This window comes from Quercus robur, chromosome 9 (genome assembly GCF_932294415.1).
Source record: "Quercus robur chromosome 9, dhQueRobu3.1, whole genome shotgun sequence".
Classification (NCBI taxonomy): domain Eukaryota; kingdom Viridiplantae; phylum Streptophyta; class Magnoliopsida; order Fagales; family Fagaceae; genus Quercus; species Quercus robur.
This window is the reverse complement of record NC_065542.1, coordinates 47697918-47724963: the sequence shown is the minus strand read 5'-3', so window position 1 is coordinate 47724963 and position 27046 is coordinate 47697918. Positions and strand designations below refer to the sequence as shown.

Sequence of the window (27046 nt, the reverse complement as noted above, 5' to 3'; positions counted from 1 at the left end):
AAACTTTTGACCTGAAGAAAATAAAAATTCCCAAGAATGAAAGTAAAAATAGATTTCTTTTTCAGAAATTGAGAGAAGCGTGGTAAATATAAATTTAAGTAAACATCCTATAGACTGTTACTTTTATTGAAAAGATGCCTTGCTACTCCAAAATTTTATAATGAGAGAAATTCTATTTCATCATTGTTCTTCACATGCAATTTCTAGTCACAAATAAAAGAGCTGATACACAAAGTGGAAAGGCCAATCCTACTAGCCTAAAAAGACCTAAATTGAATTATATGGAGTAAATTTTATATGCACCTAAAAGTTTATCTGTACAAGGAAGATGTACCATTAATTTCCTATACAACAGATGTATACATCATTCCACTAGCTGAGGCCTATTTTCACCATTATTCTGCACATTACATTTCTTTTGAAAGCAATCAACAAAATCTTCCATGCATGCCTTGTAAGTCTCCATTCCTGGAATGCGCTTAGCGAGCTCCATACCAATATTCATCCATTTCTTGGCCATTTCAATCTGCCCCAATCGCACAGGCAGTGCTGCCCGATTCCATGCTGTCATGGCAAGCCATTTTCCCTCTTCAGTAGGATACTCTCCTTCCTTCAACCCCACCATTATTTGGTAAGCTTGCTTGTACATGCCATACACAGCATCATCATCTGTATCACCCTTATGAATACTTGCTACTGCAATAAGCTTCCGCAGAATAAGAGCCACATTTTGAAAATCTGGAGATGGAGAAGAAAGGAGTGATGAGAGGCACTCATTTAAAGCAAAGGTAGCTACTTCATGATTGGACTGTGGAGCCTGCGAGGCAGTAAGGCCTATCTGAAGGAGGTGTTTGGAATTGCAAGCTTTTGAACTGGCAAAACTTTTCACCAGGAGTTGCTGTGATGCTAAATCACTTAGCCTTCCTTTTATGTCATAGGCACTGAAGGTGTATATGAAGAAGAGATCAGGCTCAAGGGTGGTAATTTGATCATCGTTTAGTCGAGTCCCAGTTGAGATTGACTTCAGTATCTGCTTCCACGAAAGAATGCCATTAAGAGCGAGTTAGGGAATATTAGAGCATAAATTGTAGGGCTGTATCATTCCAAGTGGATTATGATGGATACAATTTATTATTGATATTATATATCAACACTGAGAGCAAGATTTTGAGGCATCAAGTGCTTTATGTGTCAAGCAAATAACTAATAATCCATACCTTCCCTGCTTTATCTAGCAGTTTTACAGCTTCATTCACTTCACTTTCTGACAATGCAGCCTTTCTTTGTTTCTCTGAAGCTATCATGGAAGATACGGTCAGTATTAACGATTTGCAAACCATAACATTGTTTTCTTCTGCTTGCCCATCAACCGGAACACAATATATTTCTGAAGCTAATCTAAAAAATTCAGCACATAGTTCGTAGTTACCCTCCTTTCCAGTTCTTGTCCCTAAGTTCCATGAAGTTACAGCAAACCAATTCCGTTCCCGTCTTCCAATCTCCCCTTTTCCAAAGAAGATATCTGAACCAAGTTCAGATGCTTGATTATGAGCACATTTTATAAATTTCACAACTTCCAGCTCATTGCCAGGCTGTTGAGAAAGGATTGTAACCAAGGTACGTAGCACTACAATTTCTGTTGTAGGCATTGATTTTCCTGGGGTATAGAAGTTTAGTAGATTTGATAGAGCAGCCACAGCAACAGGAAGAGCACGGCAAGCAACAGCTTCATGAGCTGAGAGGGAGATAAAGTCTGTTGTAAAATCGAGGCAGGTTGTCATTGCTTGGATTTGACTAATAGCACCATCATGGTCATTCCTTTGCAGGTAAATCTTGAACTACATCAAACAAAATATCAAGTTTGCACATATGTTATTAGATAATCTTGGGGAGATCAGGGAAGGGTGCGTTTGTTATCAAGCTTAGCACTGAAGCTAACAGTGACAGTGTTTTGCTGGTCCAACATATGACAACTTGTCTGTGCTTGTATGAACACATGCAAGTGTGTGTGAGTGTGTGTGTGTGTGTGTGTGAGAGAGAGAGAGAGAGAGAGAGAGAGCACCTTAAGGAAAGCACAGGCTATGTTGGGCTCCAGCTACAGACATAGAAAAGCATTAAAATTTAAAATATTAGTCACATTTATACAGTTCTAAGCGTTTAAAGATCTTAACTATCTAGGGAGGCCAGAATCCCAACTTATAGTTATTATTTAAAATACCTTTTCAGCCTCATTGATATACTCTAGAGCTCGATCAAGCTGAGATAGACCAAGGTGACAGAGACACAAAACTCTAAAGCCCTTAGCTCGGAGAATTTTACTCTCAATATCATATGGAATATAAAGCATTGATTTTTCAAACATCTCTGCACTTGTCCCATAATCTTTTGATCGAAAGAAGTCAGCAGCGCTGTAACAAAGACAGAAAACAGCTGAAATAAATGCACTTGGATTGAAAAGGAGTGCTTTCAATTAATATCATATTTTCTTATGAGGCAGAGGGCATCACTGTTTTGTTTCAAATGCAACATGTGATAAATTACCATGGGCCCAACACATGAGAATTTTAACATTTTAAGTGGGAGGTAGAGTGGAGACAAGGTTCAAACCCAAGACCACCTACCCAAATACCATGACAAATTACTAATGTCCTTAAACTGTTAGGAATTAGTGAATTTAGTCATTTAACCAATATTCTAACAATATGAAACCTTGCTTGGCTGTCATGTGTCAGCAGCCTCGTTGCCACAAGATCATTTGCATAACTACTAGCTGCTAGCATGTCACAAAAATGGCTTCAATGACTTCATGGAAATATTCAGGATACAAAATTGAAGCATGTGTATTACTTCCAATCAATGGAAGTAAACATGCGTAAGATTCGTTTTCGAGTTACACCAGCACACACACACACACACAAAGGACTAGACTCCAATGAGCAAATGAAAGTCCCACTTTAAAACTCCTATAGAATACCCTTTTTTATATAGAAAAACTCCTATAGAATACCTAGGATTCCAAGAAAAGGCATCAATCAAGGAGGTGAAAAAAGGTCCAATAAATCTCTTGTTGAGTGACCTATCTCCATAGACCATATCTCCTCAACAAAATCATCCTCTTAAGGTCCTCACATCTGGATCCCTCAGAGGTGCCTTGATACCAATGTTTTTTTCAAACTTAACTTATTACTCTACCATTTGAGAATGAAAAGAGAAATAAGCCGATCCCATGTGGTTTAATATACACCCTAGTTGTGGAGAAACCTCGCTTTTTTGTGTTATAAATGCAATTTACCATGAAGAGAGAGACTGGCAGGAATGGGTTTTGTTGATGATCAGTTCTTAGAAAGGTAAGAATTCCCCAAAGTTAGTGATGTGGTTAAGATCATGTTTGCTGCTGTTCTTTACTGCATTTGCAGGGAACACAATGTTCGAATCTTTCAACATAAGTGGAAACATGTTTATGTGGTTCAGCAGGAAGTTAAGTATGCTGAAGAGAGTGGAGAAGAATCAACAGAATTGCTGGTTTCAGAGGTCAACTGTCTGAGTCCATCTTCTCAAGAACTATGTAGTTTTGTAAACAGTTTAAAGTTGTATTGGAAATCCGTGATTAGAATATTCTTCCTTGTCACAGGTTGGTGTCAATGCTAGTGTTCTGTTACTGCCCAGGCCTGGTTATAGTTCTTTGCTGGGGTATGATATGCCCTCATGCTTTTGTACTAATCTTCTGTGTAATACAAATTCACTTAAAAACTAATAATACACACACACACATATATATATAATTAAAAAGAAAACCTTCATTCACTGAGTAATTAGAGCTGTTCAGAGAGAAGAAATGAGCAGCAACAATCCCTAATATCCTACACCAGAAGATACATTATTAAATTACCTAGCAATGACCTAATGAAGATCCAAACAGACTAACTCTATCTACCAAAGTTTGGAAGTGTTCTCAAACATATAGAACACTACCCATATGATGCATGCAATGGTCAAAGCTGACAGACATATAGAACAGTACCCCAGGAATTCATTTTATTTTAGGAGACTCCTTTGAAGGGCTACTGATCATCTGATCCTGGTTCAAACTTACTCAGGAATAGAAAAAGAGTTGCAGAGGGAATAAATAGGAACAAAAGGACTAAGATAGTTTAAGTTCCAAGTATTTTGGCTCATATAGATGTCAAACACAACAATCAGTTCATTTCTTAAATCAGAGCCCTTGTAGAATCAATCCAAGTAATAATGTTATACTTTGTACTAACATTTTGTAGCAAACCATTACTCCATCACATCAACAAATACTAATGAATCAACCTCTATAGTCGAAAAGTAGTTCCCTATGTTAGAAGTAATTAGGAATTTGATTCAGGGGTAGACGTTTTTTCATGCAGAAAAGGAGACAAGAAATCAGAAGAAGCTAATAAAACCCCAACATAAAGTTTGATCCTCCATGGAGGGATTAGTACTGGTTGTGATAAACCAGTCCCACATTCAAAATTTCAAATATAGATGGATTTTGTTATGAGAATCCAAATGCTGATAATAAATTACTAAACACAGCTTTAACTTGTAGCTGTGATGAAATCAATATGGAATTGAAATTGACAATTTAACCATCATGAAACATAAAAGATTTGGAGTTGAGTTCAGTGATTACCAATTCCAAAGCACAGCGTGCATTGCCATCCTCTCCTTAGCTACCGCCTCGCCTGCAAATAGCGCCACAACTCTGTCATCCGAGACCAGCTCTGCCACCACTTTAGCCCTCACTTTAGACCCCTCACTCTCAACACCATCTCCAACCACCCTGTGAGCTACTCTCACCGCCGCCCCGGTGCTGACATGGCACCGCCCCATTAGCCCCAAGAACAGCCCCTTGGCCGTCTCGGCCCCGGCTGACCCTCCCGCCGCATCGAAATAGGATTCCACCGCGGACAACCAAACGCCCTCCGGAATTCCGGTATTTACCACCATGCCCCTGAGCTCCTTCTCTGCTTCACCGAACCTTCTTAACCCTAAGGCTAAGTACTGGTTAGCGAGCGAACCGTAGTGATCGGGGCAGAGAAGCAAGGTCTTGGAGCGGCTAAGCAAAGCGACGGCGAGGTTTCGGTCGGAGAGTTCCCAGGCGGTACGAGATCTGGCGAGATTGACATCGAGGAGAAGTTTCGTTGCATCGTCGGCGGAGATGGCGGCGGCGGCGTTGGAGTTAGAGAGAAGATCGGTGGCTTTCTCGAAGCAAGAGGAAGCGAGGTCGAAGCGGCGAAGGTCATGCCAGATGAGGCCGGTTTTGTAGTAGAAGGAAGCGGACTTGATGGACGGAGAAGGAACTCCGGAGACGTTGCCGGCGAGGGAGAGGATATCGGCGGCGATGTGGCGGAGCTTGGCGAGGTCGAGAGACAAAGCAGCAGAAGAAGAAGAAGAAGAAGAGGAGCGGAGTTTGGGATTGAGGTTGGAGAGGTCGACGCAGGAGTTCCAGAGACGGTAACTGAGTTTCCATAGATGGAGGTTGAACTCGGAGGAGAAGGGACCGAGTTGACTCAGCTGAGTGAGGGATTGACGGAGATTGGAGGAGATGGTGTTAGTGTTAGTGTTAGTGTTGTTGAGAGTTGAAGAGAACTGTTCTAAGTGTTTGATTGAAGATTCGATTTGAGAGAGAAGGAGTTGGGAATCTTGTTGGTGTTGAGTTGAAGGTGATGGTGATGATGATATCTCTGCAATTCTCATTTTTTGCCTTTGGCGCCAAATTCACACAGTTTGCCTTTGTCTTTTTCAAAAATTTGAATGAATACGTCCTATAAATAATAAATATATATATTTAGGCCGAAATACCTAGTTTAGTTTTTTACCCCAAATCTTATCAAAATTTTGTATAACGACCCATTTATTTTTAAGTAAAATACTTTCAAATGTGTTTTGTGTAATATGTAAAAAAATTTAAACTTACTTTTACTAAAAAGTTTTCAATTTTAAAATCTAAATTAGCATTAACTATCATTTGTATTTAAATAGTTTGGGTCATATTCTAGAACATCGTGACAAGTCACTCCCAGTGGCCTTTCTATAGTCAGATAAATACTAGGTGAAGGTGAAGTTGGCTTTAATGAGTTTAGTAACCTCAAGTTTATGGTAGTAACCAAATATATTAGTACATTAAGTATTTTTAAATTAATATTAATCAAATCTTTTTAATGATGCATTTTATGAATTTATGAATGTTTTCGTTTAAATTTTTAATAGTAAAAAGAAAACATACAAATGATATCATTTACTAACTAAAAAATGTACAAAGTGACATGATTGGTTAGTTTCACATCAACAACATAATAAGCAAATTCCTAATGATTTTTAGTGATATTGTAGTTAGTACAGATTTTACTCCATATAAGTCTTGATATCTAAAAGATATATAATAGTATTGATAGTTGCTAAATGCTATACTGCAGTTATTACAAATCTATATAATATCTAAAAGCTATATCACTGTATTGATTATTGTTATACTCCTTTTGAGTCACATTAGCGTAGCATTTCGGTCCAATTTGATCAACTTCAGTCTATTTTAGTCCACTCAATCCATTATGGTCCCATTCGGTCCACTCCACTCCACTTTTGTTCAGTCCATTTCAGTCTATTTTAGTTTATGTCAGTCCATTTGGTCCACTTAGGTCCATTGGGTCCACCTTAGTCAATTTGGTTCACTTTGGTCCATTTCAGTCTAATTCGATCAACTTCAGTCCAATTCAATCTATTTGGTCCATTCTATTCACTTTGGACAATGGGGACTTAAATCAATCCTTTTTGTAGTTTCCTTTTCAGTTGTTTTATTCAAAATTTCATTTTTTTTTCTTAATTTTTGGATTGAAAAAGTATTATATCTTATTTTATTTGGGCAAAATTCTTTAGTTTTTGGCTAAAAAATACAAAACAAAATAGGCATTATAAATTATAGATATGGACCCTAAAAAAGCAATAAAAAATGATAAATATTCAAAAGATTACCTTAAAATTCAAGTTTCAATAATATAAACACTATACTTTTATTTGAGAAAAAAATATGATACAATTCTAAACTTATATAATAGTTTAAACTTAATTTAACATGTTACATGTGTTCCATGGAATGGGGGTGTACTTTTAAATAAATAAAAAAAAAATTCTTGGATTTGTTCAAATTAATCAATTGATTATGTTATATTGTTTATATATATAAAAAAATCATTCTAATAACATGTTCTTCATTTATATAAAACAATATTATAATTGTGTAATTTAAATCTTTATATATATATATATATATATATATTGTTTTTATTGTTGTTGTTGAATGCAATATATTATATGTTCCATTACATAAAATTTATAAATATATAAAATACTTTTTGATGATTCCTTAGAAATCAGTAGGTCGAAAGTCTCGGGCGCTGATTATCTTAGGGCTTGAGCCTGAAAATACAAATACAAATACTAAGTCAGAGGAGATCGGTGGAGGCCGGCCAAAAGTCCTCCGATGATAAAGTCAGTGGATTTGTGATTCAAGTAAAAATGAAATATTCTGGGAAAAGTGTTCGAATGAATTCCTTTCTGTAGAAGAACCCTTATATAGTGTTTATCAGAGGCAGTTATCTCTCCAATCGTTGTAGAGTTCGGAGAATCCACAGGTAACTTCCATAACTACTAAGGAAGTTATATCTTTTGGGGTTCGTCTTCTAAAACCGTTAATTGAGGGAGGGATTTGTAGTCTTGGCAGGGAAACAAAAATAGTTCCAAGTATGTTTAAGACATAGTAAGCTCGTTCGACCAACTTTATGGACGGACGAGCTTACCTTTGGACGAGTAAGCCGTATGCCATCCATCACTTCCTTAGGACGAGCTATATGGACGAGTATTGGAGTTGGAGCATTTTTATAACACCATCACTTTTAAATAACACATGCTCTATATAACTTACCAATTTTATATTATATTCTTATAAAATAATTATATTACAGTTTCTCATGCATCGTGTAGATTTGTGACTAATCAATATATTACTAAAAGTTGAAGCGTAGCGTTTAATGCTGCTGCGCTCACGTTGAGCCACGTCAACGTCCACGTCATCATCTTTTTTTTTCTTTTTCTTTTTTTTTTTTCCATTTTCTTATAATTATTTATAATTTTTTTTTATTTCATATTTACACTTCTCTAACCTTTCTTCCTCCCTTACCTTTTCATCTCCCCACTACTTCTCTAACCTTTCTCCTTCTCTCATTCTCTCACCTTCTCATCTCCCCACTACTCTCTACATTAATATCATTCTTCATCTTTCCCTTCATCTTCCTCTATTTTTGTCTCTTCTTATTCACACTTTCTTACTATAAATTTGTCACTATCTCATTCATTCCATGCATAGTTTTTCCTTACAAAAAAAAGGTTCTCTCTCTCTCTCTCTCTCTCTCTCACACACACACACACACACACACACACACACAATTTTTGAGTGGATTTTTATTTTTTATTTTTCTTGCATCTTCGCTTTAGGTTGATAATTTTTTATATTCTTTAATCTACTTTAGGTTAATGCGATTCAGTTCTCTCTCTCTCTCTCTCTCTTTGATTGTTAAATGTTATCCTATTGCATTATAAAGGATTAAATATAAAAATATAATATTATTCTAATACATAGCATGATTTGGATAATTTAATTTGGTAGCTACTGTAATTTGATAGCATGATTTTTATAGTGCTCAATTTAGATGTTAAACTATGAGACTTTAATCATTTTTGTTTATTTTTTAATCCTTTGTGGTAGACAAAGTACTCTATAATGCAATTTATTTAGAGAAAAGCAAAGGTTGGCTAAACAAAAGTTATTGGATGAGAGACAAATTTTATCTTTCGCAATTTTACTTTAATTATTATTATTATTATTTTATAACAATGCATATATAAAAATTTAATTCTTAGATTTTGCTAATAATTGATTATTTGATAATATGTTTTGGGTGTGCGAAATTACAATTTCCGCAAAGAAAATAACCTTAGTAGATTATAAATAACAATTTTTTTTTCCTAATTGGTTCAATTAATCATAGTTAAGTTTTATTAATTTTTTTAGTTACTTTTTTCAGTGTTTTGGATTGTAGGCAGAAAAAATAAGTTTGAGAAAGTTTGTTTAAAACTAAAAGAATAATTTCTAAATTTTATTTTCTTTTTAATGATTCACAAAATGTTATAAGTAACTTTTATTAAAAAATAAATATTTTCGTTAAATTGCCTTTTGAATTTTTGAGAAAAATTGTATTTTTTTCATTTTAGTACGACAAAAATGATTAAATTTATGATTTATGATTGTTTCTATATTACATTTATGATTATTCTTATAATGAATAAAAATATAATTACAAAATACATTACTCTTCATTAAATTAGTTTAAATTGTATAAAAAAAATTTAATAAAACTATCATAAAAATAATTATTATGCGCAACGTGCAGGTTTGTGGCTAATCTATATATATATATATATATATATAAAACCGAAACCTTTGGAGCTCCCACAATTTTCCACGTCATCACTATTTTCTTTTTCTTTTTATTTTAGATTCTTTTTATTTTTGGTTCAATTTTCCACGTCATCACTATTTTCTTTTTATTTTGGATTCTTTTTATTTTTGGTTTTATATCTTATCAAGTATTACAATAGTTTAGTTTAAATAAAATTCTATTAGATATATGTTTCAAAAGCTTGAAAATAGCCTTTGGAGCTCCCACAATTTTCCACATCATCACTATTTTCTTTTTCTTTTTCTTTTTATTTTAGATTCTTTTTATTTTTGGTTTTATATCTTATCAAGTATTACAATATTTTAGTTTAAATAAAATTCTATTAGATATATGTTTCAAAAGCTTGAAAATTCTATTTCAACTAAAATTCTATAACAAAAGTTTTCACAAATATAAACTTCTACCAAGGTCGAAATCCTTCATACTCACTCAAATTTTCACAAAGAAAACACACATATCAAATTGAAGCCATAGCAGGAAGCAAGTTGATTCTTTAACGAGAACAAATCCTGTAGTACAAAGGCCACCTAATTGCTTTTAGTTTTGAACTCGATTGTCTTATTAACAACAAAGTCTATGAATTGCAGTGATGGACAGCCGTCCACAAATAACATCCACGCAAGGGCTTGATGTTCTTCTTAATTATCTCATATAATTCTAGGAATTATTTTATTTAATTTTTTTTGGAATTAATATATTTAGATGGTTGGCATAGCAGACAACGTAAAAACAATTTTCTGTCATTTATGTTGCCTTCTGCATAACCCTAAATCAATGTTGAAATGTTGTGTTTTACAACCATCTGATCTTGGTAACCAAACCCTGCACCTATGATTGTTTATGATTATTTTTGTTCATTGTTTGTAGTTTAAACCCATTAAAACTTATTGGCTGATGGTATTTCATGGTTTTTTTTTTTTTTCCCTTTACTTTTACTTTCAAGGTTGCTAGGAACACAACCTAACATGTGATTTTTTTTCATTGTTTAAAGTTTAGACCCATTAAAATTTAAAACTAATTACTTTATAGGTTCATGTACTTTTTTCTTCTTCTTATTTTTCTCTTTTGAATAGTCATATATTTTGTGTTAGTTTTTGCAATATTTGAACATGTTTAGCAGATTTCAACAACTATACCATGTATTATTCTTTTGAAGGTAATCAATTTTTCTTTTATATTTCTCTATTATAAAATCATATATATATATATATATAGTTTTGTTTCAATAATTTATAGGATGTAAATCTTATGATTCCTTAATATTTTTTGGCCTTTTGGAAGTTTTAACATCTGACTTTTTGAGTTATATTTTTGTAATATCCAAAACTATTTGGAAAATTTCAATAATTATAACCATGAATTATTATTTTGAGTGTAACAAATTTTTCTCTTATATTTCTCTGTTGTGTAGTCACACACACATATATTTTTATAATTTTTAAGCTCTTAATCTTTTGATTCTTTTCAATAGTTATAAGTTTATAGTCATGAACTATTCTTTAATATTTTTCGTAAGTTATTGCACGTTCAAACAATGACTTCTTTATCAAATTGTAACACAAATTGAAGTTATACAAGAGCAATTCATGCAATAATATAGTTTCTTAATCAATTTAAAATTTTATAAAATCAATTTAGTTTACCACATAAATAGGTAGGTTCCCGTGCATAGCACGGGTTGGCGACTAGTTTAAATAATAGATGAACATCTTTCATTTTTGTAAGGCCACGCTTCCTTCTTCCTGCCATCCCTCTTTTTACATAGTTCTTTGAGTCGTATCCCTTTCTACAGTTCAATAGGACACCATTAAAGTATATTATTTCAATCATCAAAAGTTCTAATTTAGTGAAGCAAGATGATTTTTAGCAAATTTTATTCAACATGCAAACAGTTATTGACAAGGATCATAAACTAATCGGGTGCTTCATGTCGCCAAAAGGAAAAAAAAATTATTTTTTACTTTTAAGTGGTCTTTGATAATTTGTTGGCTGTGGACATATACTATCACTGCAATGTGATTAGAAATTGTAAATCATACTGTTTCAAAGTAAAATCAATGGGGCATGTGGTGTAATAACTGCTGCATAGACTAACTGCAAGGCAAGCCCTTACCTAAACCCCATTATGAAATTGTACGATTCAAAATAATTCGTGAACAAAGACATGGTTCTTTCTTAATGACATGCATTGCTCTTCCCTGAAAAATTAAATTACAACACTTGAGATGTGTTACCAATGCACAAAACTCAAAACTAAAAATTAATTTTATAAGAAGTTTTCTTAAATTCTTTGGTTTAAGAACAGTGAACAAAAATTCTTTTGTTCTCAAAAATGAAACTAAATATTCAGTCATTAGCATAAATTATTAATATCCCATAAGATTTTTTTTCTTTTGACAAAATTTAATTTGACTTGAAACAGAGTAACCAATGCACTCTTTGGTTGTTAAGGAGACCAATAAAGAGGGGACTTTTTCTTTTAGTTTGATGTTATTCTAATTCATAGCAAGCTAAACTGAACTCAGAAAGCTAAATTTTATTGCCAGGCTCATTTCACATCATGGTTTTTGTTTTCACAAAGGGCCTAGAAAATAAATTCCATTTTAGAAATTTCTCTACCCATATTTTCTCAGTAGCCATCCAAGTTTTTAAGGGACATATATTACATATATTATATATACATTATATAATAATATATGACAAACAATAAAGTTCACATTGAGTTGAGTCACCAATAAGAGCAAAGACAAGAAACTTTTTAGATACAAACGAAAAAGATGATGATAAGAAAGTGAGTACCTTCAATCTTCAGAAGGGGTTTCTTCCACAACTACAATGACCGCCACCATTTGCATTCCTTCTTGTGTGTGTGTGTTTTTTTTACTCTAGTTAAACTAATGTTTGCTTAGGCACTAATTGTTAAGTCTCAAATAATATTATCATATATATTATCAATTTAAAATAGTAATCAACCAATCACAAGAATACAAATATTTACACAGAAAACATTTTTTTTCTTGAAAGGTAAAACTATGAGACAAACTTCGAATCAATTCATTATTATCAAATCTAGAGGTATGGACAGGACCTTGGTGCCCACGTGTCGTGCACCCAACATTACTCCGTTATCTTTTAAAATTACGTGGTACTTCCATAGCCATGGATTCAAAATGGACCCTCTAAAAAGAAAGAAGAATAATAAAGTGGGCTGGCAAAAAAGGCAACTTGTTTATAAAGGGATCATTTCCTGTCTGTCTCTCTTTATTAGTCTCCAGCACTCTGGTTCTGCTTTTCATACTGGAGAGTGGGAAGAGAATGACTGAAAGAGAGATATGGAGGAGATTAAACATTTTGATCACGAGCATCCATTATCGCTGAGGAAGGGACCTGATTGGTTGCATTGCACAGCATGCTTGTTCAACTGGAATGGTGGTCAGACCTTGTACATTTGCAGCGAGGGATGTAGTTACGCACTGCACCAATGCAGAGCCTCTTTCACCCACCACACATACTTACCATACATCGACAACTACGTGACAGTATCAATCCCATGTGTGATGCTTGTAGAGAAGAATATTATTGTGATTTTACAAGGTTCATACACAACCTAACCACCAGCATCCATTGCTACTCCTTGAGAACGTGCGCTAAAGGCTAATTTTTTATTGCCCCGTATGTGGAGATTACTTCTTGAATCGAGATACAGCCTATGGTTGCATCCCATGTCTCTTCTTTATCCATAAATCATGTTTTGAGAGGAAGTTGCCACTAGAGATCCAACACTTCTATCAACCCCATCTTCTATCCATCTGCACTAATGAATCAGATCAAGGTATTACTTGCAAAGCTTGTTATGAACATCTCAGCAAGCCTCCTAAGTTTTGGTATTATAGCTGTAAACAGTGCTATTGTGTGATGGATATTGATTGCGCTCTATTACCCACCAGGGCCACCACCACTATCAATGAAGAACAGATTCACTACTTCCTGCAGAGACATCCATTGATACCTGGTAAGAACAAGCTGCTGCTGGATGATGAAGAAGAAGTAAATAATTGTTATGTTTGTGGGAAAGGCTGCAATACAGGTCCTACTTATGTTTGTGGAAGAACTTCCTCAGAATACTGTTAAGGACATTTACTTTCACAAATCATGCCTTGAGTTGCCGCAACAGATCTTCCATCCCTTCCATCCATATCACCCTCTCACCCTGCTCAGGCGCAATGATATTAGCGAGTCCTATTCTTATTTTGAAAAATTATTCATGAACAATGAAAGCTTTTGCAATGCCTGTCGCAAGTTAATCCTGCCTTTCACTTGTGGACAACAAAATAGTCAAAGCATCGCCTACATTTGTGAGGATTACAAATGTGATTTCCTCTTGCACGCTGAAAGCAGCACTTTAATGTTGCCTGCCATAACATACGAAGGTCACGGTCACCTTCTACAATTCAGGGACCACAATATAGAGAAAAATAAACTTGATCGCAGTGTTTGCCGATACAATATTTGTGAATCATATTCCTTCACTTGTCTCTATTGTGATCTTAATCTCCATCTTACCTGTGGTTCACTACCATATACTATCAAAATTAAATGTCATCTACATCCCCTCGTCCTTAGAAATTCTCCACTTCAAGAGGAAGAGGAAGAGGGAGAGGAAGACAAGGCATGCAAATTGTACTGTGATGCTTGTGAGGAAGAAAGAGACCCATTGTTACCCATCTATCACTGTGCAGAATGTCATTATGTTGCTGAACTTAAATGCGTCATCTCTCGGGTAACCTAATATATATAGAATCTTATTATTATTTTTGAAGATCCGAAATTTAAAACCATAACCTACTAGCTGCTAGCGAAGTTCTTTTTTATTTCAGAATTGAATCACCCTAAGACTTGAGTTGCATTCTAAATTATTATCCCTTTACTCTTTATGACTAACAGAGAAAAAAAAAATTATTATAATAAGTTATGAGTTGTGACAGGGAAAAAATTGTAGTAAATGTTAAGTTTTGCAACCATATCAATGACAACTATTGCACGGCATTGGATAAACACGGCTAGTTAATGTCGTGTGTTTGTAAAATATGGTGGAAACCAGTAACTTATAGAAAATATGGCATAGTGTAGAATGTGTAATCAAGGCAGAACTTCAAAAACTACTTAATTTCAAAGTTACACATGGATTATTGAATGTAGGTTCAAAGTTCAAACCTAAAAGAGGTTTATTTGCAAGCCATTTCTTTAAAATCTTATTCAACTATCTAATTACTAAAGTCAAAAACTCATTAATAATGGCTCTGTTATTATTTTTGTTAGTCATAGGTCCACATAAATCAAAGGAAAATTTCAACCAATTTGTGAACTTAAGATATGGCCAAAAAAAAAGGGTCTTGAAGTTCAATTATTTATTTATTTTTTTTAACAAAATATATGAAGATTTTCTCCTTATATAATCCATAATCTGTTAATCTAGAGACTTCTATTATGCAGCAGCATGTACACGTATCTTTTATTAAAATTATCTTAAGAACAGGAGAACTAAAATCTCTGCTAATCAATATGACATATTTAAATAAGGCTTAAAACATAGGTACAAAGCAACAATCAATAGAACATTTGCATTGTAATTGCTTTTGATGTTCCTTTTTTGAGATCCTGGGTTTAGGGGGAGGGGGTGTTTCAATAGTTTTGCATTCTTCCTCTGTTGAACATTATACCATTGGTTTGTACTCTTGACTCAATCTCTAGTTGGTTCCTAGGTAATATCATCGCTAAACGGAGAGTATGGAGATGTAGAATTGAGGAGTACTCTCGGACATTATGGTAAGTTGATTTGTAAAAACACAGCAAAGAATAGGGTGCAAAAAAAAAAAAAAAAAAAAAAAAAGAACAAGTCAAGAAAGCTTTGACTTTATTTGATATTTTGGAATCTTGGAGTAAAGATGATATTGAGCAATTGAATAGTGTTTTGAGGGCTCAAGAAAGGAAACAAGTTATTGATAAAGAGGATGACCATGGTGAAGAAGACAGCGTCCATGAAGCTTTCCTATTATCTAGCAAGGCTTATACACGATTTGTGAAGATTCTTAATCGGTGTGTAAAGATACCTGAACCATTTAATTGTGTACAGGAGATTATCGAGGTTAGCTCTAAGTGAGCTCCTAAAGAAAAGGTTGCCAGTGTTGTCGATTACATGGTTCCTTTGAGGTTGGCCCCTATCCTTAAGCAGTTGCTTTCCAAGATATATATTAGTGTCACATCTATGTTTAGGCCAATGGTGAAAATGTATTTATTTTACATGTTATGTGAGTGTGTATATAGCATGATAAACACCATGGTTGTGGATATAACAAAAGATTTGCTTCTCAATTGGTGGACAAGCTTGAAGATCTTACTATTCCCAAAATTTAAAATCCAATTTGCTTTCGACCATTTGAAGAGACTTGCGCATGCTTACTACGGTCTTCATGTTAAAAAGAAAGCAGACAATGCTCTAGATAAAAATTTTCAAGCACTTAAAGGTAAACACAAGTGTATAGTAGTTGCAAAATCCAGCTTAATTAAGGAATGCTTGCTTGAGAGAGGCTTTGATAATAAAGCATGGAAAGTAGGTAACTTTTTGCTTTATAGGTGAGGTTTTTGGCACTAAGGGAAGGAGAAAGGGGATGTTTTAACTAGTGATTACTGTTTCATGAGATGTGGTTCACAATTGATTGTGCAACATTTGGGTTAGGGGAATGAAATACTAGATTACTAAATACGACTTGTATTAATCTGCCTCATTTATGTGTCGTGGCATTTTTGTAAAGGAAACGTGACTCTCAAAATATATCAAATCATTGTTTATCCTTATGCTATTTTAGATCCAAACAAGTCTTTGGTCAATAAACCCATGCACACATCTTTATTGAGGCATTTTGTTTCCTTGTTCTTTCCAGTCTTAGAATATTCCGTTGCCAACCTATAAACTATTGTTGTAGTTTATATCATCCCGAATTATATTGTACTAACCTATCCAAAACCAAAGGGAGAAGAAGAAAATTTATACTTCACATAACATTACTCTCATGTTTGTGGTACAGAGTATTTTTAAAAAATCAAGCTTCTTTGGTCAAATTTGTGTTTCATTTCAGGGGAAAAACATTCTAGACCTCTAGCTATATATGAACTTGAGTCATATTCATCTGAGAAGTTTGTTCAAGAGAATCTGTTGACTGATATTGAGATAGAAAAATCAAAGTTATTATCAAGCCCCATTATAATAACTAGAAGTCATAAGGTTTCTGGTAACGAAGTTGGGCAACTGGTAGAGTCATTGCCTTATTTGTGGTCTCACACTGAGAATCTAGATGCACATGATGTTCATTGTCCTCTGAGCCACTCGCTGGACTCGAGATCCAAGTCCTTGAAATCAAAGATGCGGAGCAAGGATGATTCAAGCTATATAAGTTCAAACCAAGATCAACAATTGGCTGGGGAACAATCAACTAATGAGAACGCCCAAATTTCAGGAGAGCCTACAAATGTTCCTGCCCTGCAATTGGTAAGAAAGCTTGGATATGCTTTTGCATGACATTTACATTTTGAGAAATTGAATCACTTTTTTGGGGAATTTGGACATTGCAATGAAATGAAATGATTTGTTTTTTCCCCTTTTAAAAATGTAAATGAAATTAGTCCATATTATCACTCATAGTGTGTTCAAGGTGACATTATGTTATAAAAAAAAATGATATTATCACCATTTTGTGATATAATTGGATCCAAAGTACCTATTGAAACCACTAAAATAATACTAGATTTTATTAATAAATAAATAAACACTAAAATTTACAAGAAACCAAAAAATGAAAAATGAAAAAAGAAAAAAACTGAAAACAGAAAACAAAAAACATAGAAACCATATTTTTGGAATGCACCAGCAAAACTTCATCAGAATACTTTTTAGAAACCGTTCTCATTAATTTCCCATTAGGTGCCATACTCGCCAGCCGTTGAAGCATTTCAGCACAGAAGATGACTTCTTTTTTCGAATGAGATTGATTGGTGTTAAGAAATATCCTCTTGGAACCATAGCTTTTCTTTAGCACGCACATTGCAGCATAAATGGCAGAGACAGCAAGTGTGGATGGAGAGTAACTGATAGTAGCATGGTAATCGTTAAGGGCCACTTCACCAAAAAAGAAAGCCATATTCTTGAATTCTCGATCAAAATACCCACAAGAATCTAAAATTTCAACCAAGAAGAAAATGATGGTTGGAACTAATAACTTCCACCCCAATTTTTGAAGAATATTTTTTTCCATAGCAATTATCTGTTGTTGACTGTAATTACTACCGACCCCATTCTCCATTAAGGTAAGAGCACAAGGAAACCGTCTCTCCTCAAACTTAGAGGCAATGACTAATGCAACAATAGCCACCATTTTCAAGTCATGTTTAGACAACACAAGCTCAACGGAGAGGAAACGATCGAAAATATTGACGGCGAGAAAGAGAGTCGGTTGTGTAAGAGGGAGAGAAAAATGGAGGGACGTCAACCAATCAACCATAGAGTCTCTTAGGTACTCAGTAACATGAGGTTGGAAACTCAAGAAGTTAGTGTTGAGTTGATTCTGCTTCTCTATGTGTTTGTAAAAGGCGTACGTATTTTGACGTTGTTCTTGTTCTAGTGCTACGTTATTGTGGGTATGATGTTGCACCTTCTTCTTCTTCAAACAGCCAATGAGATTAGAAAAAATAGTCATGGGTTGTTGAAGTTGAAATACACAGATCAGAGTGGGTTTTGAAGGAAGAAGAAGCGTAAATCTGCTCTGTAATCTCAAGCAGATTTTTTTAAAAATAATGTAAAATTTATTCAATGCAATGTTAACTTATAAATACCCAACAATTGTTTCCTTTTGGTATTCGGGATTCCTAATGAAACTCGTTCACCGACTCAACTATCAACAATCAAAGAAAGAGACGACGTCGTTCTTTATTATTTAACGTAGTAGGGTTTTTATTTTGGATATTTTTGTTTAAGTTGGGCTCAAATATGGGCTTAGTTAGACATGGGCCCAATTTGAACAGATCTGAGCCCAAGGGATTTAGTTTAAGTTTGAGAGAGTTTCAGTCGAACCTGGGTTATTGAGAGACACGGTTTGGATATAATCGACCTAACCCAACTCTATTTGATGGGAGGTGGGCCAGGGTGAGCATTTGGAGGGTTTGGTTTCGGATTTGATTGGGTATGTGCTTTGTGTTTGTTATAGCATGACGAGGTTGTGTCTGTGTAAATTCGGATAGTGAAGTCTGAGAATTTGAGTTGTGCGTGTTGGTTGCTGTTTCCTCTTGTATTCGTAGTATTGAGCTGATTTGTTTCCTCTGTTTCCATAACAAGATGATGTCTGCGAGTCCTTGAGAAACAGAGCTGATGCAGAGAGGTGTTGAGCAAAGAATGTTGGGTTTTTTTTTTTTTTTTTTTTTTTTTTTTTGACGGCTTAAAAAAAAAAAAAAGCAATGAATGTTGTGCTTGAGCAATGTGTTATGTGTGGTATAAAAAAAAAAAGAAACAAAACTGTATTAATTAGTCTAATATTAATTTCTAAAAAGAACAATTAGTATTTTAAAAGTTTATTTGGTAAAGATGTATAATATAGGTCCGGTTAATGTGTGTCCTTAGGGCACACATTAAGCTTTCTATTTTTGGAAATATTTTCTCGAAAATTGAAAAAGTTGTCACTACTTTTTCAATTCTCGAGAAAATTTTTTCCAAAAATGAAAATTAATGTGTGTCCTGAGGGCACATATTAGTAATATTTATATATATATATATATATATATATATTTATATCGATATCTTGACGAAAAGAGCTTTTGATACAAAATTGAATTGCATTTGTCTCTTTGATTTTGCATTCATGTCATGATTGGCTAAAAATAAAACATGGTTCTCAATTTAGAATTCAAGTGATAAAAGAGAAAAACAGGTAAAAGGAGGGTAGAGAAGGGAAAGTTCATTGAGTAATCCTCTAGTTCTTTTATCGCTGAGTCTTTTGCCCTTCTTGCTTTTCCTTTTGATATAGTTGTCCCTTTTCTCTCTCTTGCTACAATTATCACCCTCATTCACTCCCCAGACCTCATCACAACATCACATCCCTTGCCTTTGGATTCATACCAAGGTGGATGCTATAGTTTGTAACATTCTTTGCGGTACCTTAGTTAGACTAGTGCACTTTTGGTGGATAACAATATTACAAGTACAATCATTCCGACATCTAACTTCACAACTTACTAACTTGTGCGATTGTGGGTGATCGACAAAAAGTGGTGGGTCGCATAAGTCAGTAGTGGACAAAAAATATCAATTACTCACAATCGCACAAGTCAACAAATTATAAAATTGAGTGTGCGATTATTTTAATTTGAATATCAATTGGCCACATCATCACTGAACCCCTCCTAAGAGTAATCAATAAAGGAGAAAAACCAAAAGTTGAATGCATTCTTATTCCAAACTTTTTTTTTTTTTTTTTTGGGTGATATATGAAATCTTATGCCAAACTCTAAAATGCACTTTCTATAAGGTGACATATTTTTATTGAAATTAGTCCATATTATCACTCAACGTGTGCTCAAGGTGACATTACGTTATAAAAAAAAAAAAAAATGATATTATCACCTTGTTGGCGATATCATTGTATCCAAATTACATATTGAAACCACTGAAATAATACTAGACTCTATTAATTAAAAAAAAAAAAAAAAAAAGCACTAAAATTTACAAGAAACAAAAAAACAGAAAACATAGAAACTAGAGTTACTACTTTTTGGAATGTAATATCAATATTTGATCAGAATACTTCTCAGCAAGGGTTATCATCAGTTTCCCAGTGGGTGCCATTCTCGCCAACCGTTGAAGCATTCCAGCACAGAAGGTGATTTCTCCTTTAGAATGAGATTGATTGGTGTTAAGAAATTTCTGCTTGGAATCATTGCTTTTCTTTAGCACGCACATTGCAGCATAAATGGCAGAAACAGCAAGTGTGGATGGTGAGTAACTGATAGTAGCATGGTAATTGTTAAGTGCCACTTCACCAAAAAAGAATGCCATATCCTTGAATTCTTGATCACGGTACTCAAAAGATTCGAAAATTTCAACCAAAAAGGAATGGATAGTAGGAACCAATAACTTCCACCCCAATTTTTGAAGAACGTTTTTTTCGATGGCATCAATCTGCTGTTGACTGTAACCATCCTCATCCTCCTCCATTAAAGTAAGGGCAGAAGGAGACCAGTTCTCCTCAAATTTACAGGCAATGACTAATGCAACAATAGCCACCTGTTTCAAGTCATGTTCAGACGACACAACCTCAACAGAGAGGAAACGATCGACAATATTGACAGCGAGAAACAGAGTAGGTTGAAAAAGATCAAGAGAAAAATGGAGGGACGTCAACCAATCAACCAGAGAGTTTCTTACATACACAGAAACTTGAGGTTGGAAACTCAAGAAGTCAGTGCTGAGTTGATTCTGGGTCTCAATGCGTTTGTAAAAGGCGTACATACTTTCTTCTTGCTCTTGATCTAGTGCTACGTTGTTGTTGTCGGTATGATGGTGCACCTTGTTCTTGAAACAACCAAGGAGTTTAGCAATAATGCGTTTGTAAAAGGCGTACATACTTTCTTCTTGTTCTACGTTGTTGTTGTTGTCGGTATGATGGTGCACCTTGTTCTTGGAACAACCAAGGAGTTTAGCAATAATAGCCATGAATGAGGGTCACAGATCAGAGAGAGTAAGAAAGGGTTTTGAAGGAAGAAGAAGTAGCGTAAATCAGATGGGTGAAGGAGACGCTGTGGAAAGTGGAATTTCAATATATAAAAAATGTAGTCTCTATGCAAAGCATTGCAATCTTATAAATACCCAACAATTGTTTCCTTTTGCTATTCGGAATTCGGAAATCCTAAACAAACTCGGTAAATGATCACCGCCTCAACGGCTACTTTTTAGAGTAAAACGTAAGAAAGATGAGGCGGTGAACAAAATCCGAGTGTGATTAGGAATTCCGAATTCGAATTCTTAGGCGGTGAACAATGTAACCTTTTGTTGTTGCTCTCTGTTTCTGGTTTTATCTCAAAAGGAAGGGGTTTTATCTCTGACCCTCCCGCCGCATCGAAATAGGCTTCCACCGCGGACAACCAAACGCCCTCCGGAATTCCAGTATTTACCACCATGCCCCTGAGCTCCTTCTCTGCTTCACCGAACCTTCTTAACCCTAACCAGGCCTTCACCGCCATTACTGGCAGACTCGGATGCTGGTTTTTCTCGTCTTCACTCTGTCTCAGAACCCTAACGCACTTGATCACGCTCTCGTACTCTTCTTTCTGTAAATGGACGGCTGAGATGAACCGCAGCGTTTTCCATCTCAATTCTCTCAGATTTCCGTTTCCGACTTTCTCGCACAGATCCAATGCTTCCTTCATCAATTTGAGAGCTTCGGAGAGAGATTCAGTCTCATTCTTCTTCGATAGAAGAGATTTCCCGAAGGCTAAGTACTGGTTAGCGAGCGAACCGTAGTGATCGGAGCAGAGAAGCAAGGTCTTGGAGCGGCTAAGCAAAGCGACGGCGAGGTTTCGGTCGGAGAGTTCCCAGGCCGTACGAGATCTGGCGAGATTGACTCCAGGTTAATTTTGTCAGAGACAACAGGTTCAGAAGCAAAGCAAGGAAGAGGAGTGAGGAGGTTGATTAGAGTGAGAGAGAGTTGGGTTTTTGTTAGATTTTGAAACAGGGGAGCCAAATAAGAGGTTTGGAGAAGCAGAGGATGGTTTTGGAGAGGGGTTTTGTTGGTGGGGAAATGGGGTTTATGAGAAGCTAAAAAATGGCAAGTGGAAATGGGCTTAGAGCTGCATGGTTTCTGGGTTTTGAGTGGACAAGATGAGACGACCATGGAAAGAGACTCCATGAGGAACATTTGGACAGAGAGAGAGAGGATAAAGGCAAGGGTGGCAGTATATCAGTTTATGTGATTGGGTTCTCTCGTTTTCCGTTGGGTCTTCTCTTTTCTTTTCTTTTTCTTTTTTTTTTTTTTTTTTTTTCCTCTTTACTTTTCCTTACTTTTCTCTTATTATTATTTTTTTTCTTTTTTGGTCCAAGAAGAAAGAAACTTTTTCAACTTGCTATTTGTCCTTACAACTTACATATTCCTTCATTTTAAAAATACACTAATACTAGGATTTAAAATTTTAAATCCACAAACTTTTGACCTGAAGAAAATAAAAATTCCCAAGAATGAAAGTAAAAATAGATTTCTTTTTCAGAAATTGAGAGAAACGTGGTAAATATAAATTTAAGTAAACATCCTATAGACTGTTATTTTATTTAAAAGATGCCTTGCTACTCCAAAATTTTCTAATGAGAAATTGTTTTGGTATTTCTACTAAAGAAAAGGTGAATATAGAATAAAAGACCAATGATAACCATCTTAAGGGTCCGAAATTCTATTTCACCATTGTTCTTCACATGCAATTTCTAGTCACAAATAAAAGAGCTGATACACAAAGTGGAATGGCCAATCCTACTAGCCTAAAAAGACCTAAATTGAATTATATGGAGTAAATTTTATATGCACCTAAAAGTTTATCTGTACAAGGAAGATGTACCATTAATTTCCTGTACAACAGATGTATACATCATTCCACTAGCTGAGGCCTATTTTCACCATTATTCTGCACATTACATTTCTTTTGAAAGCAATCAACAAAATCTTCCATGCATGCCTTGTAAGTCTCCATTCCTGGAATGCGCTTAGCAAGCTCCATACCAATATTCATCCATTTCTTGGCCATTTCAATCTGCCCCAATCGCACAGGCAGTGCTGCCCGATTCCATGCTGTCATGGCAAGCCATTTTCCCTCTTCAGTAGGATACTCTCCTTCCTTCAACCCCACCATTATTTGGTAAGCTTGCTTGTACATGCCATACACAGCATCATCATCTTTATCACCCTTATGAATACTTGCTACTGCAATAAGCTTCCGCAGAATAAGAGCCACATTTTCGAAATCAGGAGATGGAGAAGAAAGGAGTGATGAGAGGCACTCATTTAAAGCAAAGGTAGCTACTTCATGATTGGACTGTGGAGCCTGCGAGGCAGTAAGGCCTATCTGAAGGAGGTGCTTGGAATTGCAAGCTTTTGAACTGGCAAAACTTTTCACCAGGAGTTGCTGTGATGCTAAATCATTTAGCCTTCCTTTTATATCATAGGCACTGAAGGTGTATATGAAGAAGAGATCAGGCTCAAGGGTGATCATTTGATCATCATTTAGTCGAGTCCCAGTTGAGATTGACTTCAGTATCTGCTTCCATGAAAGAAAGCCATTAAGAGGGAGTTAGGGAATATTAGAGCATAAATTGTAGGCCTGTACCATTCCAAGTGGATTATGATGGTTACAATTTATTATTAATATTATATATTATATATCAACACTGAGAGCAAGATTTTGAGGCATCAAGTGCTTTATGAGTCAAACAAATAACTAATAATCCATACCTTCCCTGCTTTATCTAGCAGTTTTACAGCTTCATTCACTTCACTTTCTGACAATGCAGCCTTCCTTTGTTTCTCTGAAGCTATCATGGAAGATACGGTCAGTATTAACGATTTGCCAACCATAACATTGTTTTCTTCTGCTTGCCCATCAACCAGAACACAGTATATTTCTGAAGCTAATCTAAAAAATTCAGCACATAGTTCGTAGTTACCCTCCTTTCCAGTTCTTGTCCCTAAGTTCCATGAAGTTACAGCAAACCAATTCCGTTCCCGTCTTCCAATCTCCCCTTTTCCAAAGAAGAGATCTGAACCAAGTTCAGATGCTCGATTATGAGCACGTTTTATAAATTTCACAACTTCCAGCTCATTGCCAGGCTGTTGAATAAGGATTGTAACCAAGGTACGTAGCACTACAATTTCTGTTGTAGGCATTGATTTTCCTGGGGTATAGAAGTTTAGTAGATTAGATAGAGCAGCCACAGCAACAGGAAACGCACGGCAAGCAACAGCTTCATGAGCTGAGAGGGAGATAAAGTCCGTTGTAAAATCGAGGCAGGTTGTCATTGCTTGGATTTGACTAATAGCACCATCATGGTCATTCCTTTGCAGGTAAATCTTGAACTACATTAAACAAAATATTAAATTTGCACATATGTTATTAGATAATCTTGGGGAGATCAGGGAAGGGTGTGTTTGTTATCAAGCTTAGCACTGAAGCTAACAGTGGCTGTGTTTTGCTGGTCCAACAAATGACAACAACTTGTCTGTGCTTGTATGAACACATGCAAGTGTGTGTGTGTGTGTGAGAGAGAGAGAGAGAGGGAGAGCACCTTAAGGAAAGCACAGGCTATGTTGGGCTCCAGCTACAGACATAGAAAAGCATTAAAATTTAAAAAATTAGTCACATTTATACAGTTCAAAGCGTTTAAAGATCTTAACTATCTTGGGAGGCCAGAATCCCAACTTATAGTTATTATTTAAAATACCTTTTCAGCCTCATTGATATACTCTAGAGCTCGATCAAGCTGAGATAGACCAAGGTGACAGAGACACAAAACTCTAAAGCCCTTAGCTCGGAGAATTTTACTCTCAATATCATATGGAATATAAAGCATTGATTTTTCAAACATCTCTGCACTTGTCCCATAATCTTTTGATCGAAAGAAGTCAGCAGCGCTGTAACAAAGACAGAAAACGGCTGAAATAAATGCACTTGGATTGAAGTGGAATGCTTTCAATTAATAGCATATTTTCTTATGAGGCAGAGGGCATCACTGTGTTGTTTCAAATGCAACATGTGATAAATTACCATGGGCCCAACACATGAGAATTTTAACATTTTAAGTGGGAGGTAGAGTGGAGACAAGGTTCAAACACAAGACCACCTACCCAAATACTATGATAAATTACTAATGTCCTTAAGCTGTTAGGAATTAGTGAATTTAGTCATTTAACCAATATTCTAACAATATGAAACCTTGCTTGGCTGTCATGTGTCAGCAGCCTTGTTGCCACAAGAACATTTACATAACTACTAGCTGCTAGCATGTCGCAAAAATGGCTTCAATGACTTCATAGAAATATTCAGGATACAAAGTTGAAGCTTGAAAAATGTCTTGTATTACTTCCAAGCAATGGAAGTAAACATGCGTAAGATTCATTTTTGGGTTACACCAATACACACACAAAGGACTAGACTCCAATGAGCAAATGAAAGTCTCACTTTAAAACTCCTATAGAATACCCTTTTTTATATAGAAAAACTCAAAAACTCCTATAGAATACCTAGGAATCCAAGAAAAGGCACCAATCAAGGAGGTGAAAAAAGGTCCAATAAATCTCTTGTTGAGTGACCTATCTCCATAGACCATATCTCCTCAACAAAATCATCCTCTTAAGGTCCTCACATCTGGATCCCTCAGAGGTGCCTTGATACCAATGTTTTTTTCAAACTTAACTTATTACTCTACCATTTGAGAATGAAAAGAGAAATAAGCAGATCCCGTGTGGTTTAATATTCACCCTAGTTGTGGAGAAACCTCGCTTTTTTGTGTTATAGATGCAATTTACCATGGAGAGAGAGACTGGCAGGAATGGCTTTTGTTGATGATCAGTTCTTAGAAAGGTAAGAATTCCCCAAAGTTAGTGGTTAAGATCATGTTTGCTGCTGTTCTTTACTGCATTTTCAGGGAACACAATGTTTGAATCTTTCAACATTAGTGGAAACATGTTTATGTGGTTCAGCAGGAAGTTGAGTATGCTGAAGAGAGTGGAGAAGAATCAACAGAATTGCTGGTTTCAGAGGTCAACCGTCTGAGTTCTTCTCAAGAACTATGTAGTTTTGTAAATCAGTTTAAAGTCGTATTGGAAAGCTGTGATTAGAATATTCTTCCTTGTCACAGGTTGTTGTCAATGCTAGTGTTCTTTTACTGCCCATGCCTGGTTATAGTTTTTTGCTGGGGTATGATATGCCCTTATTCTTTTGTACTAATTTTCTGTGTAATACAAATTCACTTAAAAAATAATAATAATATATAGATATAATTAAAAAGAAAACCTTCATTCACCGAGTAATTAGAGCTGTTCAGAGAGAAGAAATGAGCAGCAACAATCCCTAATATTCTACACCAGAAGATACATTATCAAATTACCTAGCAATGACCTAATGAAGATCCAAACAGACTAACTCTATCTACCAAAGTTTGGAAGTGTACTCAAACATATAGAACACTACCCATATGATGCATGCAATGGTCAAAGCTGACAGACATATAGAACAGTACCCCAGGAATTCATTTTATTTTAGGAGACTCCTTTGAAGGGCTACTGATCATCTGATCCTGGTTCAAACTTACTCAGGAATAGAAAAAGAGTTGCAGAGGGAACAAATAGGAAAAAAAGGACTAAGATAGTTTAAGTTCCAAGTATTTTGGCTCATATAGATGTCAAACACAACAATCAGTTCAT

The 27046-nt window shown here is 35.2% G+C and overlaps 3 protein-coding genes across 5 annotated transcripts in view; all 3 read right to left on the bottom strand.

Annotated features, from left to right (window-relative positions):
• LOC126698783 (rhodanese-like domain-containing protein 4A, chloroplastic) overlaps nucleotides 1–22501 on the bottom strand; it is a 28126-nt gene extending 5625 nt beyond the window's left edge. Inside the window, exon 1 of one of the 2 annotated variants that reach the window (XM_050396214.1) lies at nucleotides 22237–22501. In XM_050396214.1, coding sequence (XP_050252171.1) covers nucleotides 22237–22501 — 265 coding nt within the window. The remainder of the gene's footprint in view (nucleotides 1–22236) is intronic. The other variant, XM_050396215.1, reaches the window with a different exon arrangement.
• LOC126698780 (TPR repeat-containing protein ZIP4-like) lies at nucleotides 351–5765 on the bottom strand. The gene is made up of 5 exons (XM_050396211.1): nucleotides 4661–5765; nucleotides 2219–2408; nucleotides 2063–2095; nucleotides 1218–1838; nucleotides 351–1030 (listed from the first exon to the last, which is right to left on the bottom strand). Exons 1-5 carry the CDS (start codon nucleotides 5725–5727, stop codon nucleotides 365–367), a joined length of 2577 nt encoding a protein of 858 aa, XP_050252168.1. The 5' UTR covers nucleotides 5728–5765; the 3' UTR covers nucleotides 351–364.
• The window catches only part of LOC126698779 (TPR repeat-containing protein ZIP4-like), an 84744-nt gene continuing 79082 nt past the window's right edge, over nucleotides 21385–27046 (bottom strand). For both annotated transcript variants that reach the window (XM_050396210.1, XM_050396209.1), the window contains 4 exons: nucleotides 25066–25255; nucleotides 24910–24942; nucleotides 24080–24700; nucleotides 21385–23885 (listed from right to left, as the gene is read on the bottom strand). In XM_050396210.1, coding sequence (XP_050252167.1) covers nucleotides 23220–23885; nucleotides 24080–24700; nucleotides 24910–24942; nucleotides 25066–25255 — 1510 coding nt within the window. In that variant the 3' untranslated portion in view covers nucleotides 21385–23219. The remainder of the gene's footprint in view (nucleotides 23886–24079; nucleotides 24701–24909; nucleotides 24943–25065; nucleotides 25256–27046) is intronic.

Bases quoted from the DNA above. Each gene is read 5' to 3' on its own strand.
- LOC126698780 (XM_050396211.1), bottom strand. From the start codon at position 5,727: ATGAGAATTGCAGAGATATCATCATCACCATCACCTTCAACTCAACAC. The intron at 2,096-2,218 runs GTATTTTAAATA...CTATGTCTGTAG, and splicing joins ATATCAATGAGGCTGAAAAG to CTGGAGCCCAACATAGCCTG. The intron at 1,031-1,217 runs GTATGGATTATT...TCGTGGAAGCAG, and splicing joins TGCTAGATAAAGCAGGGAAG to ATACTGAAGTCAATCTCAAC.